This window comes from Lactuca serriola, chromosome 4 (genome assembly GCF_051521515.1).
Source record: "Lactuca serriola cultivar US96UC23 chromosome 4, Lser_US96UC23_V15, whole genome shotgun sequence".
NCBI classification, from domain to species: Eukaryota; Viridiplantae; Streptophyta; class Magnoliopsida; order Asterales; family Asteraceae; genus Lactuca; species Lactuca serriola.
The window spans coordinates 122186499-122209894 of NC_136411.1; the positions used below are offsets into that span (position 1 = coordinate 122186499).

General features: G+C 30.6%; 1 protein-coding gene across 1 annotated transcript; it reads left to right on the forward strand.

The window, feature by feature from the left end:
* The first annotated feature begins 18513 nt into the window (after positions 1-18513).
* Positions 18514-22821, forward strand: LOC145102443 (pre-mRNA-splicing factor). The gene is made up of 3 exons (XM_079039839.1): positions 18514-19064; positions 20873-22477; positions 22624-22821. Exons 1-2 carry the CDS (start codon positions 18703-18705, stop codon positions 22464-22466), a joined length of 1956 nt encoding a protein of 651 aa, XP_078895965.1. The 5' UTR covers positions 18514-18702; the 3' UTR covers positions 22467-22477; positions 22624-22821.
* The last annotated feature ends 575 nt before the right edge of the window (positions 22822-23396 follow it).

Consider the following 23396-nt stretch of genomic DNA (forward strand, 5'->3'; position numbering starts at 1 on the left):
ACTTAAGGATGTTGCGCCCTACATGACATATCCGTGTTGCCTCCAATAAAGATCACGTTAAGTCCTAGAGCAATACCTTAATTCTCTAATTTCATTCAAAATATTAACTTAACAAATACATACATGATACATGTGTTTGAATCACCCTTTTCTTCTTGAATCATGTGACATCGGTAACAAATGGTGGTGATGGAAGATGGTTCAAATCGATTTTGTTGGAGGTCGAAGCTAATTTTGGAAGTTAGATGGTGGTGATGAATGATAGAGATGGATGGTTGTGGTGACGAATGGTGGTGATGGAAGGTGGTGTTTGTTGTTGGAGGTGGATGGTGACGGTGGGATGTAGAAGAAGCTTGTACGAGTGGACGAGTGGATAATGTTGGTTGGAGAAGTTGGTTGTGTCATAATTTAATGGTAAATCATGTCCAAAAAGTTTAATGGTAAGTCGTGTACACAAAAAAAAAGCATTAACCTACAATATCGATCAAAATGGTAGGTTTTTGAACCGCTCGAGTGAGTTTGATAGTAAATCGTGTATAATTTTTTTTGTACTAAACACGTACAAATTTGATAGTTCGTTACTGTACAAAGTCACTTTTCCTACGGTAAATATATGTTGTTGACATTGGTTTTAGGCTCATTGGGGATTTATTTCATGTCGATTTTCCATATGTAGTAGCTCTAATCAAAATGTTATAAAGACTTCATGCTTTTTTTTTTTTTTTTTGGGGGGGGGGGGGGGGGGTGGAGATAAGTTGGATAGGTGGATACATTGGGTAAGGTGAGATCTTGTTATTGCTGCTAAAGATAAAGGTGGTTTGGATACAGGTAGCTTGGACGTATTTAACCAAACTTTGTTGTAAAAAGCAGAGACGACGGTTTGTTATAGAAGATAAAGTGTTGTGGGGAAAAGTTATTAGATCACTGCATGGAGTGCAAGGTGGGTTTTGGGTTACGGATGCTCAAAACTAAGAAAGTCGTGTGTGATCTCGAGTTTTCAAAGTTATAAATTCTAAGAATGATAAATGTATTATTCTCCATGATAATCTTAGAAAGGTGTGGTTGGGAAATGTTCCTTTAAGTAGTCTATTTCCTAGACTATTAAACTAATAAGTATATAAAGATTGTTCTATCTCTAATCGTTAGCAAAATGAAACGTGGATGTGGAGTTGGCGAAGACATGTTAGAGGTGGAGCTGAGTCTGAGTATTCGCAAAACCTTAAAAATATTTGTGCACTTACGACCGAGGGAACAACTAGATAAATGTATGTGAGATATTGATACTACTGCCATGTTCATGATTAATATCACTAGACGACACATAGATGACTATTTACTCCAGGATGAAGGTATGACCACGAGGTAAACCCTTTTCTCCTAATAAAAGTGAACATGTTTGTTTGGAGACTTCTATTGATCCGTTTGGCCACTACAGTAAATCTCGATTCCATAGGTATAGATGTCCTTCCTATTTTATGTCTCGTATGCAATGAGGTGAGTGAAGACAAGGATCATTTGTTCGTGAACTGTGAGATCATTGTTAAGACTTGGAATTCAATCGATAGGTGAATTGATATCAATTGCCCGGTGTTCGGTCGAGTTGGTGATGGTTATGTTTCCTTGGAATGGATGCTTTACGGATTTCAAAACCAAAAAGATGTTGTCGAGGTGATTTTAGGGTTGATGTGGTGGATGATTTGAAGGATTTAAAACTCTTTGTTGTTTTGTTGTTTGATGACAAAATGATGAAGATGGCATTATATAATCGGTTCTTCGTTTTTTAAATTGGCTTAATAACATAAATCATAAACTTAGTATCAATTGGACTGACCAGCTCAAAAACCCATGGAATTGTATCCTGATGTAATTTTTGTCTGACATGTTACTCATTTAATAATAGTGAAGCATTTAGTTGTTAAAAGAAATGGTTAAAACTTAAAAAATAAAATATATTATTTTTGTCATTTTTCCTAATGTAAACATATATATGGTTAAAACTTTAAAGATAAAATCTCACTTTATTAGATTTGTCATTTTCCTATTTGCCTTTTGCAGGTAAAGAACGTTAAACATATTTTTTAATTGAATCTTAGAAAGTGGACACTGTTGAAAAGTCATAATTTTTTTTTCTTTCGGTAGCTAAAAGGGGGTATCTAATTTTTTTTCTTGGGTTAATTTCAAAAAAAAAAAAAAACATAAGAAAAAACTGAGGTCGTACTGCAATTTTGTCATTTAAATACTATTCGTATTTGTCATATTATTGGCCGATGGTGGTATGTGAAGTCCCCAGAGACTTATCTGTCGATGCTATTATTTATCAGTTTGATCATATTTTGTTATATGTTATACAACGGAAAATTTTGATGTGGTTATTGTCATTGCTCTTTGGGTGTTATGGAATTTTCGTAGCACTCAAATTTTTGGATCGATGAAGCCTAAGAATGCTATGTTTTTTTATGACGTAGTTGCTAAATTGTTTTGTTGGATTTTTAATAGGAGGAAAAAATGTGCTGCTATTAAGACACTTTTTAGACGCCCTATATACATATTTATTAAAAGTCAACCAATTGGTAACTATTTTTAATCATCTTTTTTAAAAAATAATGTAATTTTAACCAATAAAAATACCTTAAAAATTATATAGGATGTCTAAATGGTAAAAATTACTCTACATTCTTGCTAGTTTTTTATAATGTTTTATTGCTACGAAAAATAAAATTCACGAACTTCTAAACAATATTAAAAAAAACGTTTTGAGTGCTTTTTATAATTAATTGTTGCCATTTTCAATTGAAATAAACGCCAACCCAACAAATATGTCTTTAGCTCGCTTTTGAATTCGCAACAGGTGTATTCCCGATAAAGTCACATTGCTTGGTCCTCGTGAACATCTCTTATTTTGCGATGAATACTCGTATAAGTTAAACGATGACATTTTCAAGCCTAAACGTCTTGATATTATGTAAAGAAGAAACGTTAAATGAAGATGACGATCTACCTCTTTACAGTTGCCTTTTTTTTGTTTAGTGAAAAGAGAATACGAACAAGGTTGCTTAAATGATCCATGAACGGAATAAAGAAGAGCTGAATAGATCTTAAGTGCTAAAAGAGAAAACCGAATGCAACTTATAAATTAATTCATCCTTCTTGTTTAAAGAAAAATCGAGTAGTTATGAACTACAAGACGTGATTTTGTAAAAGAAGACCGAAAAACAACTTAGAATGATGTGATCTTCCACAATCACGACTTTCCTTTAATTGGATCATCTATATAATCTATTACTATAATTATATATTTTAGAGTTCAGACATTTGTTGATATAAGAGTGCTTTCTCTAATAATGCTTTATGAACATTAAAGTGACTCGATGTCCGTTCTAAAAAGACATGAATTATAAACATTTAAGTGTAAGTAAATATTTAAAATATCTCTGACGTCTTTATGTTCAGAGAAATTAAATATCATCTTATTTTTTATTTCTACAAATCTTACTATCCAATTAAATAGTGACATGTGTAACATTTAATATTAATTTAATGATATTTTAATATATTAATATGATATATGGCATCGTTTAATTGGATAGAAAGATTTCTATATAAAAAAATAAAAGGATATTTTATCTCTTGTGCTCAAAATCGAACATATTTTGTAATAAAACTTTGTTACGGAGACCTAATGGTTATAAAGCATATGTGAAAAGTACATAAAATAAGTTAAAGTTTTTATAACTATAATGTTTCGTTTCAAACTATATCTTACTAAAAAGATATTGCATGAACCTCGAGACTATCCAAAAAAAAAAGTTCTCGCTTTTTTTTCGAAAAAACATATCAAGGCTTAACAATCACTTTATTTCTCCTACTTTTGTTTGTGATTTACAGTTGATCGCAAAGGTATTCCAAGAGTAATGGGTGGTTTTTCCAACTAACGAAAATCAATGTGGTTGCTTAAATGATTTGTTTTTTTTTTTTTTTTTTCTAGCGACAATATACATATTTTTTAAGATAAGCGATTCGTAAGTTTTTATCTATACAAACAATTAACATATTCCTAACACATCACACTAAGTTTCAATTAATGCTTGTGTTCCTTATTAAATATAAATAACATCTTTGTTTGTACTTTTCATTTTGTTTTAAATAAGAAAACCTGAACCCAACATAAAAAACAGTATCCATTAAGCTTCTAATTTTTCGAGGACTACAAATTATATTTAATAAAATTTCGAAAACGTATATATGCGTTAAATGTTACAAAGCAATTATTTACTATTAGAAACTATAAATGTAAGTGACAATATCGAATAAAATCATAGAAATAGAATGTTGTTTATATTAAAGTGGTAAAAAGAGGCCGCCATCAATTGCGGAAAGAGAAACAAAATTAGTAATATACGGATGAATCCACTTTATTGTTTATATTATTCCCAATTTCATATCTTGTAATAATGAAGAATTATTAGATTTGACCACTTTATTAAATCATTAATTAATTATAATGCCAAATGCTTCCACAGTTCCACTTCGATTAATGATGGTGTGTTGTGTTCTTGAGGGACGCACGTGCCATTTCCTCTCTTTTCGGTGGGGGCGTCTACGAATCGTATTCGTTGATTCGTTGAATAAATAATTATCCCTTTGGATATTTGCGAGTAAAGTTTTTTTTATTTTGTTTTTGAAAGAAAATTTAGGAGAATAATGAATGGGTGAGACTGAGAGGTTGTATGGGTAGAGTCTTTTATCGAGTTTGACAGAGGTTGGAAGGGTGACCACTTATCAACCTTCACTAATGTAAGAAATGCAAAAATTATTGTATTTTTAGTTTTATCGAGTTTGACAAAAGGTTGGGCGTTTATTTGGATCACTAATGTAAGAAAACATTTTTGCAAAACTTATTGTATTTTTAGTTTTGTCTAGTTTGACAAAAGGTTGGGTTTTTATTTGGATGGTTTGCTTCAATACCATCCAATTAAATGAATATCAAATTAGTTTTTAAATATTTCAAATTAAATTCAAATCTTATTCGAACCAAAAAGATTGGATTAGATTTTACCATTTGGTTTTTAAAAGTCATGATATTTTTATAAATATATAATTTAAATATTAGTCAACTCTATAAAATAGATAAAAACCAATTGTTTATTTGTAAACTAAAATTTATAAACAACTATTAAAATATATATTATAGTTTAGTATTATACATATAAATAAAGATTAGAAGAGAAATATATATTACAGTTTTCACGAGATTTTTTGTAATCTATTTCTTTTTTTAAAAAGATATGTATTTAAGTTTAAAAAAATATAAAAACAAATAAAAATAAAATGTAATTTGTTATTATTTTTTTATTTTTTGACTAATTGATTCTTGTTTTATAAACCAAAATTAATACAAAATCCAAAATAATAATTCGATTTTTCATTAAAACCAACTAAAAAATCCAAATATTTGAACTATATAATCCAATCAAAATTGTCCAAGTAGATTATTCGGTTTCATAAAAATAATTAACATTACTTATATGTATATAGTTGATTAAATATTACATAGGACAATTCTTATAACCAACCAACTATTTTAGATATGCCACAAGAGCCATTTGTTTATATTCATATCTATAAAATAAACAATCATATACTTTATATCATACATATCATAAGTTGTTTTTTTAGAACCCCTCATTTATCATATTTTGCCTTATAATTTTGACATTGAATTTATTTTTGTTAGAAATATTATGTTTTAACTTTTAAAATATAAAACCGATTACGTGATAATGCAAAATCAAATTCAAATGACATATAATCATCCAAGAAAATTGGTTTGCATGTGTTATTAAGGTAATGTGAGTTTTAAAAAAATATGATAAAAGATTTTTACAAAAAAAGGTTAGGAAAAAAATCTTATAAACCATTATTAAAAAAAAGTCTTAAAATTTTGTATAATATTCTTTTGTAAAAAAAGATTAGGGCGGATCCAAAACAAAATTTTATGGTTCGACCAAATTTATAATAAAATTTAAAATTTATGCTAAATGCGTAAAATTTAAAAGATGTATGATATTTCAACTTAAGATAACATGTAACCATATAGAAAATTATAGAATCCTTTTTAAAACATAAAATTGGTTGTTTTATAACTTTAATAATACCTACAAGTGATGATTATTTTAAAAAAAAATCTTTTTAATATTATTTGCTTATTTGCTTTAATTTTTAGAAAAATAATATTTTTTATTTTTTATATTTTTCTTTTTTACATGTTATTAAAAATTAATTTTAACAATTTTTTATAATTTTTTTTAAATTGTTCTTATCTTTATATACAAATTATTGCATATTTTTTTACGAATTATTTATTTGATTTCTTGTGATAGTAAATAAAAGTTAAAATTTTGAATTAGAAATTCATTTTTTAGATCGAATTTGTAAAAAAAACTCTTAAAACGAATTTATAAAAAAAAATAAATGGATTTGTGAGTTCATAAAATTAACGATGTAAAACAAATTTGTTGAAAACGTAGATGTGATAAACATAAAAAAATATTATACTTTAAGAATATATTTACTTTTACAATATTAGATATGTGTCCGTGCAGAACGGTGATGATAAATAGCTCTTTTTGAATAATAGTTTCTTATGGTGAAATAATTATTATATTTTATTGTAAGTTATTATGTATTAAAAAAATATCACTTCTAAATAAAATATTTATGTTTAGTATATTTAAATTGTCTATTTGTATATTTGATGTAACAAATATAAATTAATTTATACATATAAATTTAATTTTTTAAAATTGTAATTTTGCTCCAAATTAATTTTCTAAATAACATTCCTTAATTAAAATATCCAACCTTTTAACAAGTATTAATGATTAATCTATGCATAACTTATTCGTACAAAAAGTTTTATATCTTATATTTCTTAAAATTCAAGATATGACTAATATGCTTTATTATAATATAGTATAAGATAACAATATAATAATAATTATTATTATTATTATTATTATTATACATTTTGTTAATCCAATCACAAAGTTTATACAATTTCCGAAAGCACCAAGCAAGTTAATAATCAAAATATGATTATATCAAACTTAGTATTATATCATAAGAAAATAAAGAAAATATATGATACCATTAAAATAACCATAAAATTAATATTTGTTTTTAAAAATAAATACACTGTGTCATTCAGCACTTTATGTTTAAATTAATCTTTATATCTTTAGTTTTCTATTGTATGTGTAATCTTAAAGTTTTGGTAGTTTACTTTGCTAATACCGTAATAGAGAAGATTAAAAAAAATCATTAAAGAGGCCCAAGTTGTACCCCGGGTCTAAGCCCAAACCGTGTTGGATTCAATTTGCGATGAAAATGCCATGCAACTTGAACAAAATTTTGAGCATTAGATATTCTTAGCAGCTTCATTCGTCTAAAATGTTTATGATTTCGTCGCGTCACAGCGCTCATAAGCTACTTTATTTTTCGAGTTTTTTTTCTTAATTTATTATGTTTGATAAGTCAAAAAGTAATTTATAAACTAATTTTTTAAAAAGCTACTTAGAGTAGCTTTTTAGGATTTTATTAAAATTTTCCAAATATACATCTTAATTAATTATAAAAACATATTTTTTTACATGCCTTTTTATGTCATTTTATATCTTCCAGCTAGCTTTTCACCTAGTTTTATCAAATGTTATTTTTTATCAGCTAGGTTTTTATTTAACAGCTAGTATGCCAAACATAGCCTTAAGCTTGTATCTGACATCCATTTAAAAAAAACGATATCTTAAGTTATGTAAGTATATAAAAATGAATCATATATATATATATATATATATATATATATATTGTATAGAAAAATTTTCCTTAAGTCATGTCTTAACATATGTCGTGGCTCGCCATGGCTTATAAAACTTGTGGCTTAATATTGTTTTGGTTGGGTTGCAAAACTCTCCATTTGGTGATGATTTGAAGGTTTCACCCTTTTTATGACATGTGTGAGAATTGTCTTGTGACTTATAGATTGAGCTTCCATATATATAGTAGTTCAATATTTTTTGTAGGTTGAGAGAGCTCTCATTTTATATAGATGAGTATATTAGTTTAGGAGAGAGAGAGAGAGAGAGAGAGAGAGAGAGAGAGAGAGAGTGTAGTTTAGGAGCAAGCACATGCTACTACAAGTTTTGTTCTGCTCCACATTTATCTATACATTTATGCTTAAACGTTATTTCGTTTCTTTCGATTATGCACTTCTCTATTCTGCAATGTTAAATAAATCATTCATGTCCTAACAAGTGGTATCATAGCCAAACCATGAAGATTCAAGCGATTAATTCATGGAATGATTCATGATTTTACTACATTCTTGCATAATCAATTCAAGATTCAAACTCTTTGGTGAGTATCTCCCATTCTCTAAATCGTGTACTTCTATCTGAAGTTCATGCTTATAACAATTTTCGATTGGATCTATTTTGTTTCTACCAAAATTTGTTGATCCAATCTATTTTCGTTCATTCAATGCAGCCCAAATCAAATTAAATCAATTAATTTGAAATTTTGAGCCATGTGTTTCAAAATGTTACTATTCATTAATGATTTGAAGACCAAATACACATTGTTTTACTCATTTAAAATTATTTGACCCAATCCAGTTTATTGATCCATTATTTTTCATCTTTGTATCAATTGGCCCAAATCAAACAATCATCTGATTATCTTTGTTCTTGCGTAAAATTTTCATGTCTTCACATTTATTATGAAATATCGATATCGTTTACGGTCTAATTCAAATATCGTTTTGTACTTTAACAATCGAGTATAACAACGATTTATGTTTCGAGATCGAATTCTTTCAACTAATCAAGTCTTCATCAAAGTTTAGATGCACATTTTATCCTTGTTCAATTTCAGCACTCAAATATCTCTCATACTTCATCTGTGAATCACATATCTCTTTCACGATTTTGTATTAATCTCATTTTGTTTATGGAGATTGATTGTTTGATCGTACTTAATTCTATTGGGATTAGTATTTGTGAAATCGATTAATTGTTCTTTTATCTAGAATGGATTTTAGTGATGGGAAATTGAAGAAATTAAATGTTTAGTTAATGGTGTTCTCATTATGCGATGATTTGGTTTCGGTTGTATGATACTTAATCTGGAAATTTGATTTGAAAAAGTCAAATTGGTGTCTATTGAAGATGCAAATTATCGAAACTTTTGAGAAGTGATGTTTTGGTTGTCGATTTGAAATTGGTGTTCCAGTTTTAGTTTTGGATTCGAAGTCGTTTTGTAAAGATAAAGATCAAAACTTAAAGTCAAAATTGGGTTGATTATTGGATTGAAGGACTTTGGTGGTTAGATGATGATGGTATTTTGATGCTCAGCTGAAAATTTTTAAGTTCAAATAAAAGAATTGAAGTCAAATTTGATGTCTGTAGAAGCATTCTTGATTATGGATGTTTTCGAAATGTATGAAATTGGGTTAATTATCGAATTAAAATCGAAGGATTTTAGAGGTTGAAATTAAGATTTTGATACTGAGATTTCAGTTCGAATCAAATAGGTTAGATGCCAAAATTCTCGTTTTTGTGTTGGTTCGCGATTCAAATCAAGATGCAAAAGTTGAAAGTTATAGTTGAAATTGTTGTGAACAATCGAAGTAGAGTCGATATCGAGGTCGAAGGACATCGACGACAGAGAGATACTTCCATGGTTGAATGGGGTTTCAATGGCGGTTTGATAGTTGACATTCGATATTGTAAAGAAATTGAAATATCAACTATTTGGATTGATGGTCGAAGGTTTGATGGTTGAAGAATTGGACTTCAATAGTGAAGAATCAATTTCGAGTCGAAGGGTGGAAGATCGAAAACTTCATTTTTGGTGCGGAGTCGATTCAAGCATGTTGCTCCGTTCACAAGACAAGAATTAGGGAAGAATATACACAAGTTACACATTTGGTCCCAAGTCTTTTAGCAACTTGATATTTTTCACCGAAAAACAGAAACCTTTGCTAATTTTGGAGAATATTTCTCGGGATTTCAAAGTTGATATTTTTGCAAAGTGTTTTCCAGCAATATGAACAAATTTGTTCCAGTTCAAGTCCAAGGCAATCCGAAAATCAAAATCTTAAATTTCGACTAAATTTTTTGATTTTTTCGGATTTTAAACTTCAAGTTATTCCATTTGTCGAGGGGGAGGATAACATTAATAAATCCAACTTGAGCACATTTTCATTCCCATTTGGAGATTTTGTAATTATGTTTTGATTATAAAGGGGGATAATTCTATAAAAAGGGGGAGAATTCTGTATAGGTATTCAAAAAAACTTTTTTGGATATTCATATTTTTAGTGAATGATCTTATATGTCAGATCTTGAAGACCCATTGGATTTCTTGATTATTTTTTGGATGTGCTTATATGCTCAAGGATGAGTATTTTCCCTTGGAGTTTTGGATGCTCGAGGTTAAAGTTGCCACTTGTAGCTTTGGATTTTAATGTTTCACATCCTAGAACCCGGATTAGAAGGCTATAAAAGATTTGGTGATCACTTCAACATTCTTGTCACGATTAACGTCTTATTTCACTAGTCGCTCTTTTGGAACTAGAAGTCGAGTCATCCGGTCCAAGCTTTGAGGGGGTGTGTGTGTGGGGGGGGGATGTTGTCATGTAAAGCTCTCTATTTGGTGATGATTTGAAGGCTTCACCCCTTTTATGACATGTGTGGGAATTGTCTTGTGACTTATTGGTTGAGCTTCCCTATATATAGTGGTTCAATATTTTTTGTACGTTGAGAGAGCTCCCGTTTTGTATAGATGAGTAGATTAGTTTGAGATAGGGTATTGTAGGAGCAAGCACATGCTACTACAAGTTTTGTTCTACTACATATTTTTCTATACAATTGTGCTTAAACGTTAATTCGTTTCTTTCGATTATACACATCTATATTTTGTAATGTCAAATCAATCCTTCATGTCCTAACAGTTTTCATATCATATCTCATGTTATTTAGAACCTTCGTATTTTCACATGTACCTAATATACTTTTATATCTTTAAAAATTGAAGATGGTTCACTTACTAGAAGCGTTACTAATAGAATTTAAATATATCAATCTTCTAAAGCAAATACATTAGGTTGTAGACTTGAAATAACAAAAACAAAGCATGTATATTGGTTGACTGGGAATGGGGAACCCCAAATAAAAAAACTTGGATGTGGATGGGGATACCCCTAGCATCCGACATTGGAACCGATAGATATTAATATAAAATAATAAAAAAAAAACAAATATCTATAATAAAATATATAATACTTAAAATTTGATCAAAGTAACACAATTCATTAGTAAAAATTGATTGAAATTACATTTTTCCTTTTTCATTTATCTAATTTAATCTCGTGTATAGTTTTTTTCTCCTTAGTTAATCCACTCTTACCTCAACTATCACTCTAAAAAAAAATTCTACTTGAATTTTCATGTAAATATTTAAATTTGGTAGCAAAATTGTTTAGAGTTTTGTGCAATATATGAATATTTTTATGTTTTGTAAAATTTTTAAATATATGTTGGTAAATTGAAATTTAGAGTTTTTATTTATATGAAAGTTTTCATATTAAAATAGAAAAAGAAATTTATGATTTCCCGTTAGGGATCCCCGATCCCCTTTGGGGGTGGGGATGATGATTCATTTATATTCCCTGTTGGGGATGAAGATTTGGGTCCACGGTAATCCATGGCTCCGTCTCTCTCTCTCTCTCTCTCTCTCTCTCTCTCTATATATATATATATATATATATATATATATATATATATATATCTTAACTATATTATAAAGCATATATATTTTTTCTTGAAATTTAAGAGGTACATACTCGATAACTTGTTGTATAAATCTGTTATGCACAAACTATTCATCTTTTTATGAACAAAAACTAATTATGATAAAAAATATTCAACGAAAATATTTAAAGAAGGAAACATTAATTACTTTTTTTAAGGTGGGTATGATATGAAAATTTTCTAACATATCAATCATAAAATTTATAGCTGCAATTAACATTTTTTGAATAAAAAAGCCATTCACCGAAACACTAATGATTGTTGTCGCCGCTTTGCACGGGTGTACACCTAGTGTGTGTGTGTATATATATGTGTCTGTGTGTGTTTATGTGTGTGTATGTACATATGTGTAGGAGTGTTAATCGGGTCAACCCGATCGAGTTTCGGGTCGGGTTAGTCGGATTTTTTTAAACTAAAACTTCACCCGAAACCTAACCCTATTAAGCTACAGGTTAGTCGGGTTAGGGCCAATCGGGATTCAGGTTAATAGTGTCGGGTTAGTTGGGTTAGTCAGGTTAAACCAAACAAATTAAGGGCAAGAAGTGGTTTTTAAAGACAATTATCGAGTTTTTAGTTTTGTGTGCTCAATGGTATTCCATTTTAATGGTGTGTTTAACGTATAGATAATCATAATATGATATAGTTATCTTATATGAGTTTGGAGAACTACTGTTCATTCATATCAAATAGGAAAAGAAAATTATTAATTCATTCTTACATGTATTTTTTACAGACAAGTGGACATTACAATTAAGATGATCTTTTTCGGGAGGATGATCTCCATTAAAGAAAAAAAAAGATGGATGATCTCTATTAAAGAAACTAAAAAAACGTTTTGCTTAGAAGAACAAAATTATCACAATATACTTCATCCTTCTTTTCATTGTTATAATACCTTGTAAATATTAAACGTGTTCTTTTTTTTCATTGTTATAATACTTGTAAATATTAAGACGAATCTGAAGAGAGTATGAAACTAATTGCTTCCAAATAGATACTCAAAGAAAATCAAATATAAATGAAAATAAATATAGATAAGATTAAAACATGGCAAAGCATATAGATTTTATGTTTGAGAATCTAATGACTCTGTGTCTATAAATACAGTGATAGAGTCAATAGATGTTGTCTTTGATGAAGAAAGATACTTGAAGCAACCTGAAGGGTTTGTGATGCCTGGAAATGAACACAGAGTGTGCAAGTTGAAGAAATCATTATATGGTTTGAAACAAGCACCAAAACAATGGCATCAAAAATTTAATGATGTTGTCTTGTCTAATGGTTTTGCATTAAACCAAGATGACAAGTGTATATATAGCAAATTTGATACTTCTGGTAAAGGAGTTATGATTTGTCTATATATAGATGATATGTTGATTTTTAGTACTGATTTACAAGAAGTTGATAAAACCAAGAAATTCTTATCATCTAGTTTTGAAATGAAAGACCTGGGGGAGGCTGAGGTAATTCTTGGTATAAGAATTAAACAAGGAAACAATGGGATTTCAATTTCTCAATCTCATTACATTGAGAAGATATTGAAAAAGTTTAACTTTGAGAATTGTTCTCTTGTTAACACTCATATAGATCCTAGTCTTAATCTTCTACCTAATAAAGGATCTCCAGTGTCTCAACTTGAATACTCAAGGGCTATTGGTTGTCTAATGTATGCCATGATTAGTATTAGGCCTGATATAGCATATGATGTGGGAAGGCTTAGTAGATATATTAGTAATCCTAGTTCACATCATTGGCAAGCTGTGAATAGAGTATTCAAGTATTTGAAAGGGACCATGAATTATGGTTTAACTTATAGTGGATATCCTTCTGTTTTGGAAGGTTATTCTGATGCCAACTGGATTAACAACTTAGAGGATCACTCCTCTACAGGTGGTTGGGTGTTTCTTCTTGGAGGAGGTGCTATTTCTTGGGCATCCAAGAAACAGACTTGTATTACTAACTTAACCATGGAATCCGAGTTTGTTGCATTGTCTGCTGCTGGTAAAGAAGCCAAATGGCTAAGGAATTTGATTTATGAAATTTCATTATGGCCCAAACCGATATCTGCCATTTCTATCAGATGTGATAGTGCTGCAACCTTGGCTAAGGCATATAGTAAAGTGTACAATGAAAAGTCTAGACATTTAGGTGTTAGACATAGCATGATTCGTGAGCTCATCATGACTGGTGTGATATTTGTGGAGTTTGTAAGAACTCAAATGAATTTAGCCGATCATTTAACCAAAGGGTTAGCAAGAGATCTTGCGCACAAGGCGGCTATAGGGATGGGTTTAAAGTCCACTTAAAATCTTTTATATTGAGATACCCAATTCCCATCTAATATAATATTAGATGCTGAATTCAATGTGGAAAGCTTAATATTTGAAGATTGGAACACATTATTATCATCATCCCAAGGTATGTGTTCAGTACTGCAAGTAAAAGAGGTTGAATTTATATTCTTAATAGTTCTTTTGAAAAATTGCATTTGCAGGTGCAAGAATAAAAGGACTACCTATATAAGCATGAAGTTTAGCTGCTTCAAGAAGTTAGGAATTGAATTTGATATGCTTATTGAAGGATGGGACACAAGCTAGTAAAATATAGTGTCAAGTTAGAACTTATGAGAATGTAAACTATTGTGTGTATTATCTTCATGTATTCATTATGGATAGAAAGGGTTCAATCCTTAGTGACACCCTGGTATTCAAATATTTTGATTGTATAATATAATAATATGAAATTCAATCGTCACGACATTTCATTTATGCATCAATTTGTTAGTGTTATGTTTCATTTTAAGTTAATCAAGATTACACTTAAATGGGGGAGGTTTGTTGGTGATTTGTTATCATCAATGTTATTTAAGTGTAATGGGATTACTTTGTTGACCAAAAGTGATCTTGATAAATATTAAACAAGTAATGAAAGTGTGGAGTACACACTTGTTTAAGTTTGATCAAGTATCAAAGCACACTGTCATTTAGGGGCGAAGCCCCTGAACGAACGGGGGTCCGGGGGCAGCGCCTCTGGGAGCAGGGTCCAAGGGGCAGAGCCCCTGGCTTTTATTGGGTTGACCTGTTTTATGACCGTTTTGGTGGTTTTGTGACAGTTTTAAACTGTCATATGACAATTTTCAGACAAAGATCTAAATTCAGTTTTGGTCTCATTTCTGGTACTCACGAAATCATATCCTCTCATTCTCTTTCTTTCTCTGTGATTGAATCTGAGTCTTATCCAATTGAGGATTTAGGAGTACCACCCAAATACTTCGATTAGAAAGTGATTATCACGATTCTCAGATTTCCAAGTGCCACTAAACCATATTTCCAACAATTCACATGATTAATTAAATTTTTTTAGGTTAATCGGGTTGACCCGAACCCGAAAAAATTATATAAATCTAACCTGAAACCCGACCCTACATATATTTCGGGTTAGTCGAGTTAACTCGAATAATCCGATTTTGACTTCAGATCCTATTAAACCCGACCCTATGTATCTTATTCGGGTTAGGGTCGGGTAAGGTTAATCGGGTGCGGGTATTTTTAACACCCCTATGTGTGTGTATTTTCAAATGAAAACACTAAACTAAATGAAGACATGAATATACTACTTTTATCTTTGTTATTCTACTATGAATTATATATATATATATATATATATATATATATATATATATATATATATATATTATTTTTTAAGCAACATCCACGCAAATTGATCAGAAGCACCTTCGAACACATTGGTTCTGATTTCAGACTAATTTGGTGGTTTTGGCTTAATGCATATCAATATTAGTGATTAATTTAACAATATGAGAAACAAGACAATTCATTTCGTAAGAAGCATTTAGAAAGTCCTAGAGTAGTTTTTCGCATACCAAATGTTTCAGAGTAGGTCTTTGTATAACATACTCGAAATTCACATTTCAAAAACAAGTTCAATACGTAACATATACTTTTTTACTCTCTATGTACTATTACAAAGAAGTTTTATGTTACTTATATGGTAACAATGTCTAAAAGTAAGAATAACGGTACATGCAATATAGTATTCTAGAGATGTTCCGCTTATTCTAGACTTGTTCTACGCATTCCAAACTAAATAAAGTCTTTTATAGACATAAATGCAAGTACATTAATTAGTGAAACTAACACGGTTTGTTGAATCCATGATTGAAAACACACACAATCTTTGATATTTAGGTTACAAGAATTTCGATATCAACACTGTCTGGAATGCTTTATTCGAGATGTCCAGTATCTACATGTGTCGGACCCTGCATATTTACATTCAGGCTACAGTATTAGGTTTCACCAATTTTTCAGTACTTCAGAATGTTTTATTTCGAAATGAATGGTTATTATACAATGTACATTTCAGAATGGATAGTTATTAATTGGTATTTAGGGGTGAACAAAACCAAACCGTTTAAAAAAATTGAGAAAACCGCAAACTGAAACCGATTGACAAACTGAAGGTGCGGTTTTCCATTTTATAAAAACCGAAGTTTAGCAGTTCTTTGCGGTTTTTCATAACCGACCGATAAAAATCAAACCATATCGAATATGCTTATAATAATAAGTTTTTAAAATATATTAAATAGATATTATTTAAAATAATAATGCTCTATATTATGTGGTGGGTTGTTTGTGCGAATAGAATAAATAGATAAGTCCATGCTCCATAGTTGTGGTTTTGTGTTTATGATTTTCAAGGAGACGCATCATTAGTCAAAACATATATAATTGATGTATGCAATGTTTTAAAAACGGGTTTGAACCGGCCGGTCGAACCGGTTGGAGCGAAAACCGGGAGAGAAGCGGTTCGACTAACACCGGTTTATATTGATTTGTGAACCGTATTGAACCGGCCGGATTTTAGAAAAAACCGGTTGAACCGGTCAAAATAAACCGATTGAACCGAATAAAATAAATGAGAAAAAAAAAACAATTTACTTAATAAAATTTTGTGATTTTTTTTCATATCTATTTAGTTCTCCCTAAATAAAAATATATGATAAATGTTATAAATTTTTTTGATGTGTTTGTATTCATTTAAAACTATATTCCATTATGATATTATACTTTATTTTCTTTTTGACGTATATGGATTGATGTAAAACACTAAAACATATGACTATGTGTTATTTTAATGTATATGGATTGATGTAAACACTAAAACATATGACTATGTATATTTTTAATGTTTGAATTTGTAAACATCAAATTCATGATTTATATATGTATGTATGTGTAGGAAAATATAAAAAAAAACACGAAAACAATAGAAACCGGTTAACCCGACGGTCGAATCGGAAACCGGTCACCATACCGGTTTGACTAAAAAGACCGGTTTTTAATACATTGGGTGTATGTGACGTTTGTTGCAAATGAACGTCAAAACCACATGGACTTTCTGAATTTGGGTATGTTCACGTTTTCAAAAAGTAAAGAAAACACGCTTCCATACATGGTGTTATGGTTTTAAAATATCGTTGCATAACTTTTGACTTAGTTTAGTGTCGGTAATTTTAATGTCATTAGTTCATTATATATAATAAGATTTACACATGTTTTAAAGAAGATTATATCTTAGTTTTAATATAATGGTGGAGGTGTGGAATGCACATTTATATTAGTTTAGATTAATCTCAGTACGACTAAGAAAACCGGGTTTAGGGGGTTGCGCCCCTTGGCGGGTTAGGAAAAATACGACATTACTAGAGAGACCATAGTAGAAATTATTGAGTTTTCAGGATTCCAATGTAATTATGTATGTTTATCAACTCCGTAACTGTCTTATTTAAAAAAAAAAGTTTGAATTGGGAGAGATGTCAATTTTTTCTCTTCAGTTCTTTTGAAATGTATGAAAATACAAACACATACTAGATCCTCTCTCGTTTTGATCAATTTTATGTGCTTAGAATTTTGATTGTTCCTTTGAGGATTATCGTATGTCGAATTTTTCGTAACCAACACCGAACCAATACAAACCAAAATTACATTCACAAACCATAAAATCGAGCCATTAAAAGACCGCATCCAACTGTTTTTAAAATGCAAAAACTGCACCATGGGTTTGTTTGGCCTAATCCGCATGAAACTGTATCCTACTCGCCCATGATTATTATGCAAAATTATATTTTACTAGGTGTGAGACCCGTGTATTACACGAGTTTATTAAAATAAAAATTTAGTATAAATATTTAAACATTAAATATTTTATAAAATAATACTTTTATATAGCATAATGTAATTTTTTAGAACGTTTATAAAAGACATCAGATATTATTTAGAGCATTTATGAGACTTTATTATCAAATTAATAGAATGATTCTCTTTCCTTATATGAAATTTTATTTTAAAAAAATAGAAATTCCCAAAAAATGACAAGTGAAAAATAATAATTCTAAAACTTCCACAAAATTACATGTGACGAAACTGTTAAGAATTTGACAAGTAGAAAAAAAAAAGGTTCATTTATTAAAAAGGATTTGGTTATTTTATTAAAAAAAAGCTTTATAAACTCGGTTAGTTTACTCGATTTACCTAAGAAATCATTTTTAAAAAAAAAATGCATATGATCTTGAGAGGGACTAAGAAGTATTTTTCTTCTTTTATAGGATAAACACCGTAACTTCTCTCTTCTTCTTCCGCCTTACTTTCAAATTATCGGATCAAATCCCTTCGAATTAGGGTTTCGTTTTCGTTTTGAGAAAAACAAATCTTCATTCTTACTTCATAGGGTTTCAAATTATCGGATCGAATCCTTCGAGTTAGGGTTTCGTTTTTTTCCTGAAGAAAATTCTCCGTTCTTTAAAGAAACAACTATGTACAACGGAATCGGATTGCAAACCGCTCGTGGTTCCGGTACGAACGGTTACATTCAGAGCAATAAGTTCTTTGTAAAGCCTAGGACAAATAAGGTGCTGACGGGGAACAGCGGTGGCTATGAGGCTGGACAGGGTATAGCCGGCGTAACTAGGAAACCTAACAAAGATATCCTCGAGCATGATCGTAAGCGCCAGATCCAGCTTAAACTTGTTGTTCTTGAAGATAAGCTCGTAGATCAGGGATATACCGATGATGAAATCGCTGAAAAGCTAGATGAAGCTCGTAGAACTTTGGAGGCTGCTTTGGCGTCAGAGGATGCCGGTGGTGCCACAGCCGTTGTGATGCACTCTGATCAGAAGTAATTTTCTCTTTCGCTTAATAACAGTTCATATATACTAATCCTCATTAGGGAATAAAATTCAATCTGGTGTGGGATGTCTTGTTGTGCGCTTTTGAAATATGTGATTGATTAGTTATCTACCTTGTTCTACTATGCTAATTCACTCAAATATGACGCTATTTGTTTGCTACTTTACCTTGATGAAGGTATAATTTAGATTTTAGACTAGCTGCTTTTTGTACATCTATGTGAAGTATAGTCTATTGCTAGAGCATATGCGTAAGCTCATTTCATAATTCACACTGTTATAGAAGGTCTAAGAAGATAATCTTTGAAAATGCATCACTCCCTCCTTTCTCAATTAATCATGTTTTAACTGTGAATCAGTGAGTGTGAAATGATCTACTATCAAGTTCAAAGTTAATATCATAAAATATGATTTTACAACATCAAAAGGACAAGAACTATAAGTAGAAAGAAGATTTCATGTTTAAATTCTGAAATATGTATAGCAGCAGAAAAGTTACAGGATATCAAATAATAGGAATCATGGGAGTACTATCTAGACTTAAATCTTTATTAAACATGAATAATATGTATAGCAACAGAATATGAAGATTTCGTTGGAGTACTATCTAGACTCAAATCTATAATAAACATGAAGAATAGCACATAATTAAGATAAGAATTGTATAACAAAGTATTTAATATATTATTTAGATAGCTAGTACTTCCCTTATTGTTCTAGTTTTATAAGGTTTTGGCTTTTAGATGTTCGATTGCTTTGCCCATTATTATAAGATAGGGACATAGGATAACCTGTTTAACTATTTTTGTGATTTCATTTTTTATGTTCTTTTCTCTTCTTGGACACTATTGTGCTGTCTTGTGGTGTGCTTTAACATGTTTACCATTTCAAAGTTTCAGTTATAATTCATCAATGGATTTTTTTTTTAAAAATAATTTTGGTGGGTATATTGTTAGTAATGATGATGGAATAGTCAAGGTTTTTAAGTACAGAAATAAACAATAAAAATTTTAAAAAGCTCACAATGAATAACATGATTTTTTATATCAAACTTAGAAGTTCATAAGAACTATAATATTGCTAGTTATAACTTATAACTTGTATCTCTTTAAAACATAATGTGATAATTAGATAAACACATTCATCAAATTATCAAGAAGTCATTTTCCTCTTCCTAGATCCTGGATTTTTACCCTCTTTTTCAATTTCCCCTGTCATTTCTAATTCTCTGTTATTGTCAAATTCATCACCCTTTTGGTTGGTATCCATTCATTACCAATTCACCATAAGTCACATTCTCAACAATTAAAGGTTCATCTTCCTCTTTTAGTGACTTTTTCTTGAGAAACCAATGAGACTGCAGAGAAGTTGTGATTGCCGATTGGGTTGTTTTTTTTTTTTTTTTTTAATCTTAATGAAGACTTGATTGCCTTTCAATAACTATGGATAACTATGACATTCTTTATAAAAATACATCCTTTTTGGAACTTATAAAGCACATGATAGTAGAATTTCTGTATGCACTTGGCAGTGATTGCCAATGATATTGTGAAATGAAATCTAGGTTAAGGATTGAGAATAAACTTCAGAAAGCAGATATCCCTTTCAGTCTGTGGATAATATCTTTGGTTATAAATCATAATGTTATTAGTTATCAGATTTGATAGAAGATGCTATATCCAAAAAAAATCTGTCATCTGTCAATTAATCCCTGAAAAGTGTGGTCAAAACCAAGGTTCTCTATTAAACAACAAAAAGAACCATTTTTTTTAATGTCTTTTTGTTTTTGGTTGTTTAGGGTTTCAGACACTCAGACTCATCAAGTTGCAGCACGTAAGCAGAAGCAAATGGAAGCTTTAAAGAATGCTCTTGGAATAGTTCATGAAGATGAAAGGAAGAAGAAGTATGCACTTGTTTCTGATGATGAAAAAAGCAACGATGATGATGAAGCCAAAAATAACGATGGAAAACTTGAAAAAGATATTAAAGTTGGTAAACATGGGATTGATGAACTCAAAAATTACAAGAAAAAAACAAGCAAAAAAAGAGAGGTTTCTTCAGATAGTGAGAGTGACACCAATACTAATAGCAGTGAAGAAGAACCTGTGAAAGTGAGTAGGAAGAAACATCAGAAAAGTAAGCCAAGAGTTGACTCTGAATCTGACTCTGATGTTGATGTAAGAAGAAGCAAGAGGAAATCATCAAGTAATAAGCATAAGAAAGATAGAAAACATGAAAGCGATGATTCAGATTCTGATGAACTCCCAAATTTTAAAACTGAAAAGGGCAAGCAACTTTATTCCAAGAGCAAGCGGCATGATTCGGATGATTCAGATGATGATTCTGAATATGAAGAAAGACAAAAGGAGGAGAAGAGGAAAGAAAGGAAGATAGAAAAAGACGTTTCTACCCCTATTAATGATAGGTGGGATGGAGGTGGTAACAAGCATGATGATAGAGAGAGGAGATATGAGAGGGTGGGAAGAAGGCGTCATGAAAGTGATGACGAGGCATCTGATAGAGACATAAAACACCACAAGAAAGAGGTAGTTGAGAGGGGTGGAAAAAGAAGGAATCATCATGATGTTGAAGATGTAAGGGGGAAAAAAGAGAGAGTTGAAAGTGGTGGAAGGAGGAGGCATGATAGCGATGATGATGAGGATTATGAAAGTAAAAAGACTAAATTGCCCTTAGTTAAGAATCTAACGAAGAGCAAGAGTAGTGATGATGAAGATAAAGATAGGCGGGGTGTAAAGCACAAAAGAGATGAAGAAGATGAGGAAAAGGGTAAGGGTAGGGGGCGTCATTATTCAAAGTATAGCAGAGAGAATGAAGAAAGGGAAGTTGAAAGGAGGGGCGGAAGAAGGGATCATGATGTTGAAGAAGATGTGAGAGGGAAAAAACAGAGAGTTGAAAGTGGTGGTGGAAGAAGGCAGAATGATGATGTTAAAGAAGATGTAAAGGGCAAAAAAGAGAAAGTTGAAATTGGTGGAAGAAGGATGCATGGTAGCGATGATGATTCTGACATAGATGTGAGACGTACAAGTACAAGAGAGAAAGTTGAAAGGGGTAGAAGAAGACATGATGAACATGAACCTGAACCTATGATGAAGATGATGCCAAATAAGGATGAAGATAAACATAAGAGTAAAGCTAGTGATGATGAGAATGAAGATGAAGAGAAGAGGCGAGGTGTAAAGCACAAAAGAAGAGGGGAAGAAGATGAGGAGGAAAAGGGTAGGGAGCGTCATTATTCAAAATATAGCAGAGAGCGTGAAGAAGAAGAAGAAGAGTATAGAAGCAGGAGAGGTGAGAGGGATCACTCAAAGAGAAGCAGGGATGATAGGTATGATGGTGCCAAGCATCATCATGCAGGGCGTTCCAGGCACTGATCGATTGTGAGGTTGGTTCTTCTTGACATCTTTCAATAACTTTAAAAAAAAAAAAATTAAATTCAAGTTGATTACGTAAGGAGGTTGTTTATTATTATTATTTCATTGAGTTCTGTTTTGATGGATTAATTATACTTGCTTATGTTTTTTTTTTCAGGTTGCTTGTAGTTGTAATGGATTTACATGATGGTTGCTTGGATGTATTAATGCATGACAGATATTGTAATGTGTGAGGCTTCCTTTCTGCACTAAAGATTTATGAGAGTCTTAAAGCTTTGTTTTATTCGATTTATGTAATATGTAATGATGATACCTACCATTTGCCACTTATATTTTGTTGTGGTTTATTTATTTATTTACTTTAGCCTTTTGGAACAAATATAAGTGGGGAATAATTGAATGCATTCGTTCGTTTTTAGTTGGGTTAGGTGGGTCGACTACAGACAGTGGGATTAACTCCCATAACCACTCAACAACCCCCCCATATTCTTACTTTTTTTTTTTGGTGTATGGTTGCAATAAATACAACACTATATTTAATAAAGGATGACAAGTTACATGTATTTGCACCTAATGACCATTAGTTAGAAATTAGTAATTTTGTCTTGTAAAGGCAAGTTATGTAAAAATTATTATATTTTTGGTCATTGTAGTTTAACCATTATATTTTAGTATTGTAGTCTAACCTCAAATAGTCTTTGAGGTTTACTACCACAAAAGAAACCCAGATGGTCCCTATAATTTTTACAAAAGAGACTGCAAATGGACTCCATGGAAATTTTGTTACACTGATGGTCCTTTAGATTTAAAAGTCTTGCACCCAAGAGCATTTCAAATGTTTAATCTATAGATCATCATTCTATTATATTTAAGGTCTAATTAAATGACATCTCCAATGATTAAGCTCTTCCAATAACGTTTTCTTTAAAT

Bases quoted from the DNA above. Each gene is read 5' to 3' on its own strand.
- LOC145102443 (XM_079039839.1), top strand. From the start codon at position 18,703: ATGTACAACGGAATCGGATTGCAAACCGCTCGTGGTTCCGGTACGAAC. The intron at 19,065-20,872 runs GTAATTTTCTCT...TTGGTTGTTTAG, and splicing joins GTGATGCACTCTGATCAGAA to GGTTTCAGACACTCAGACTC.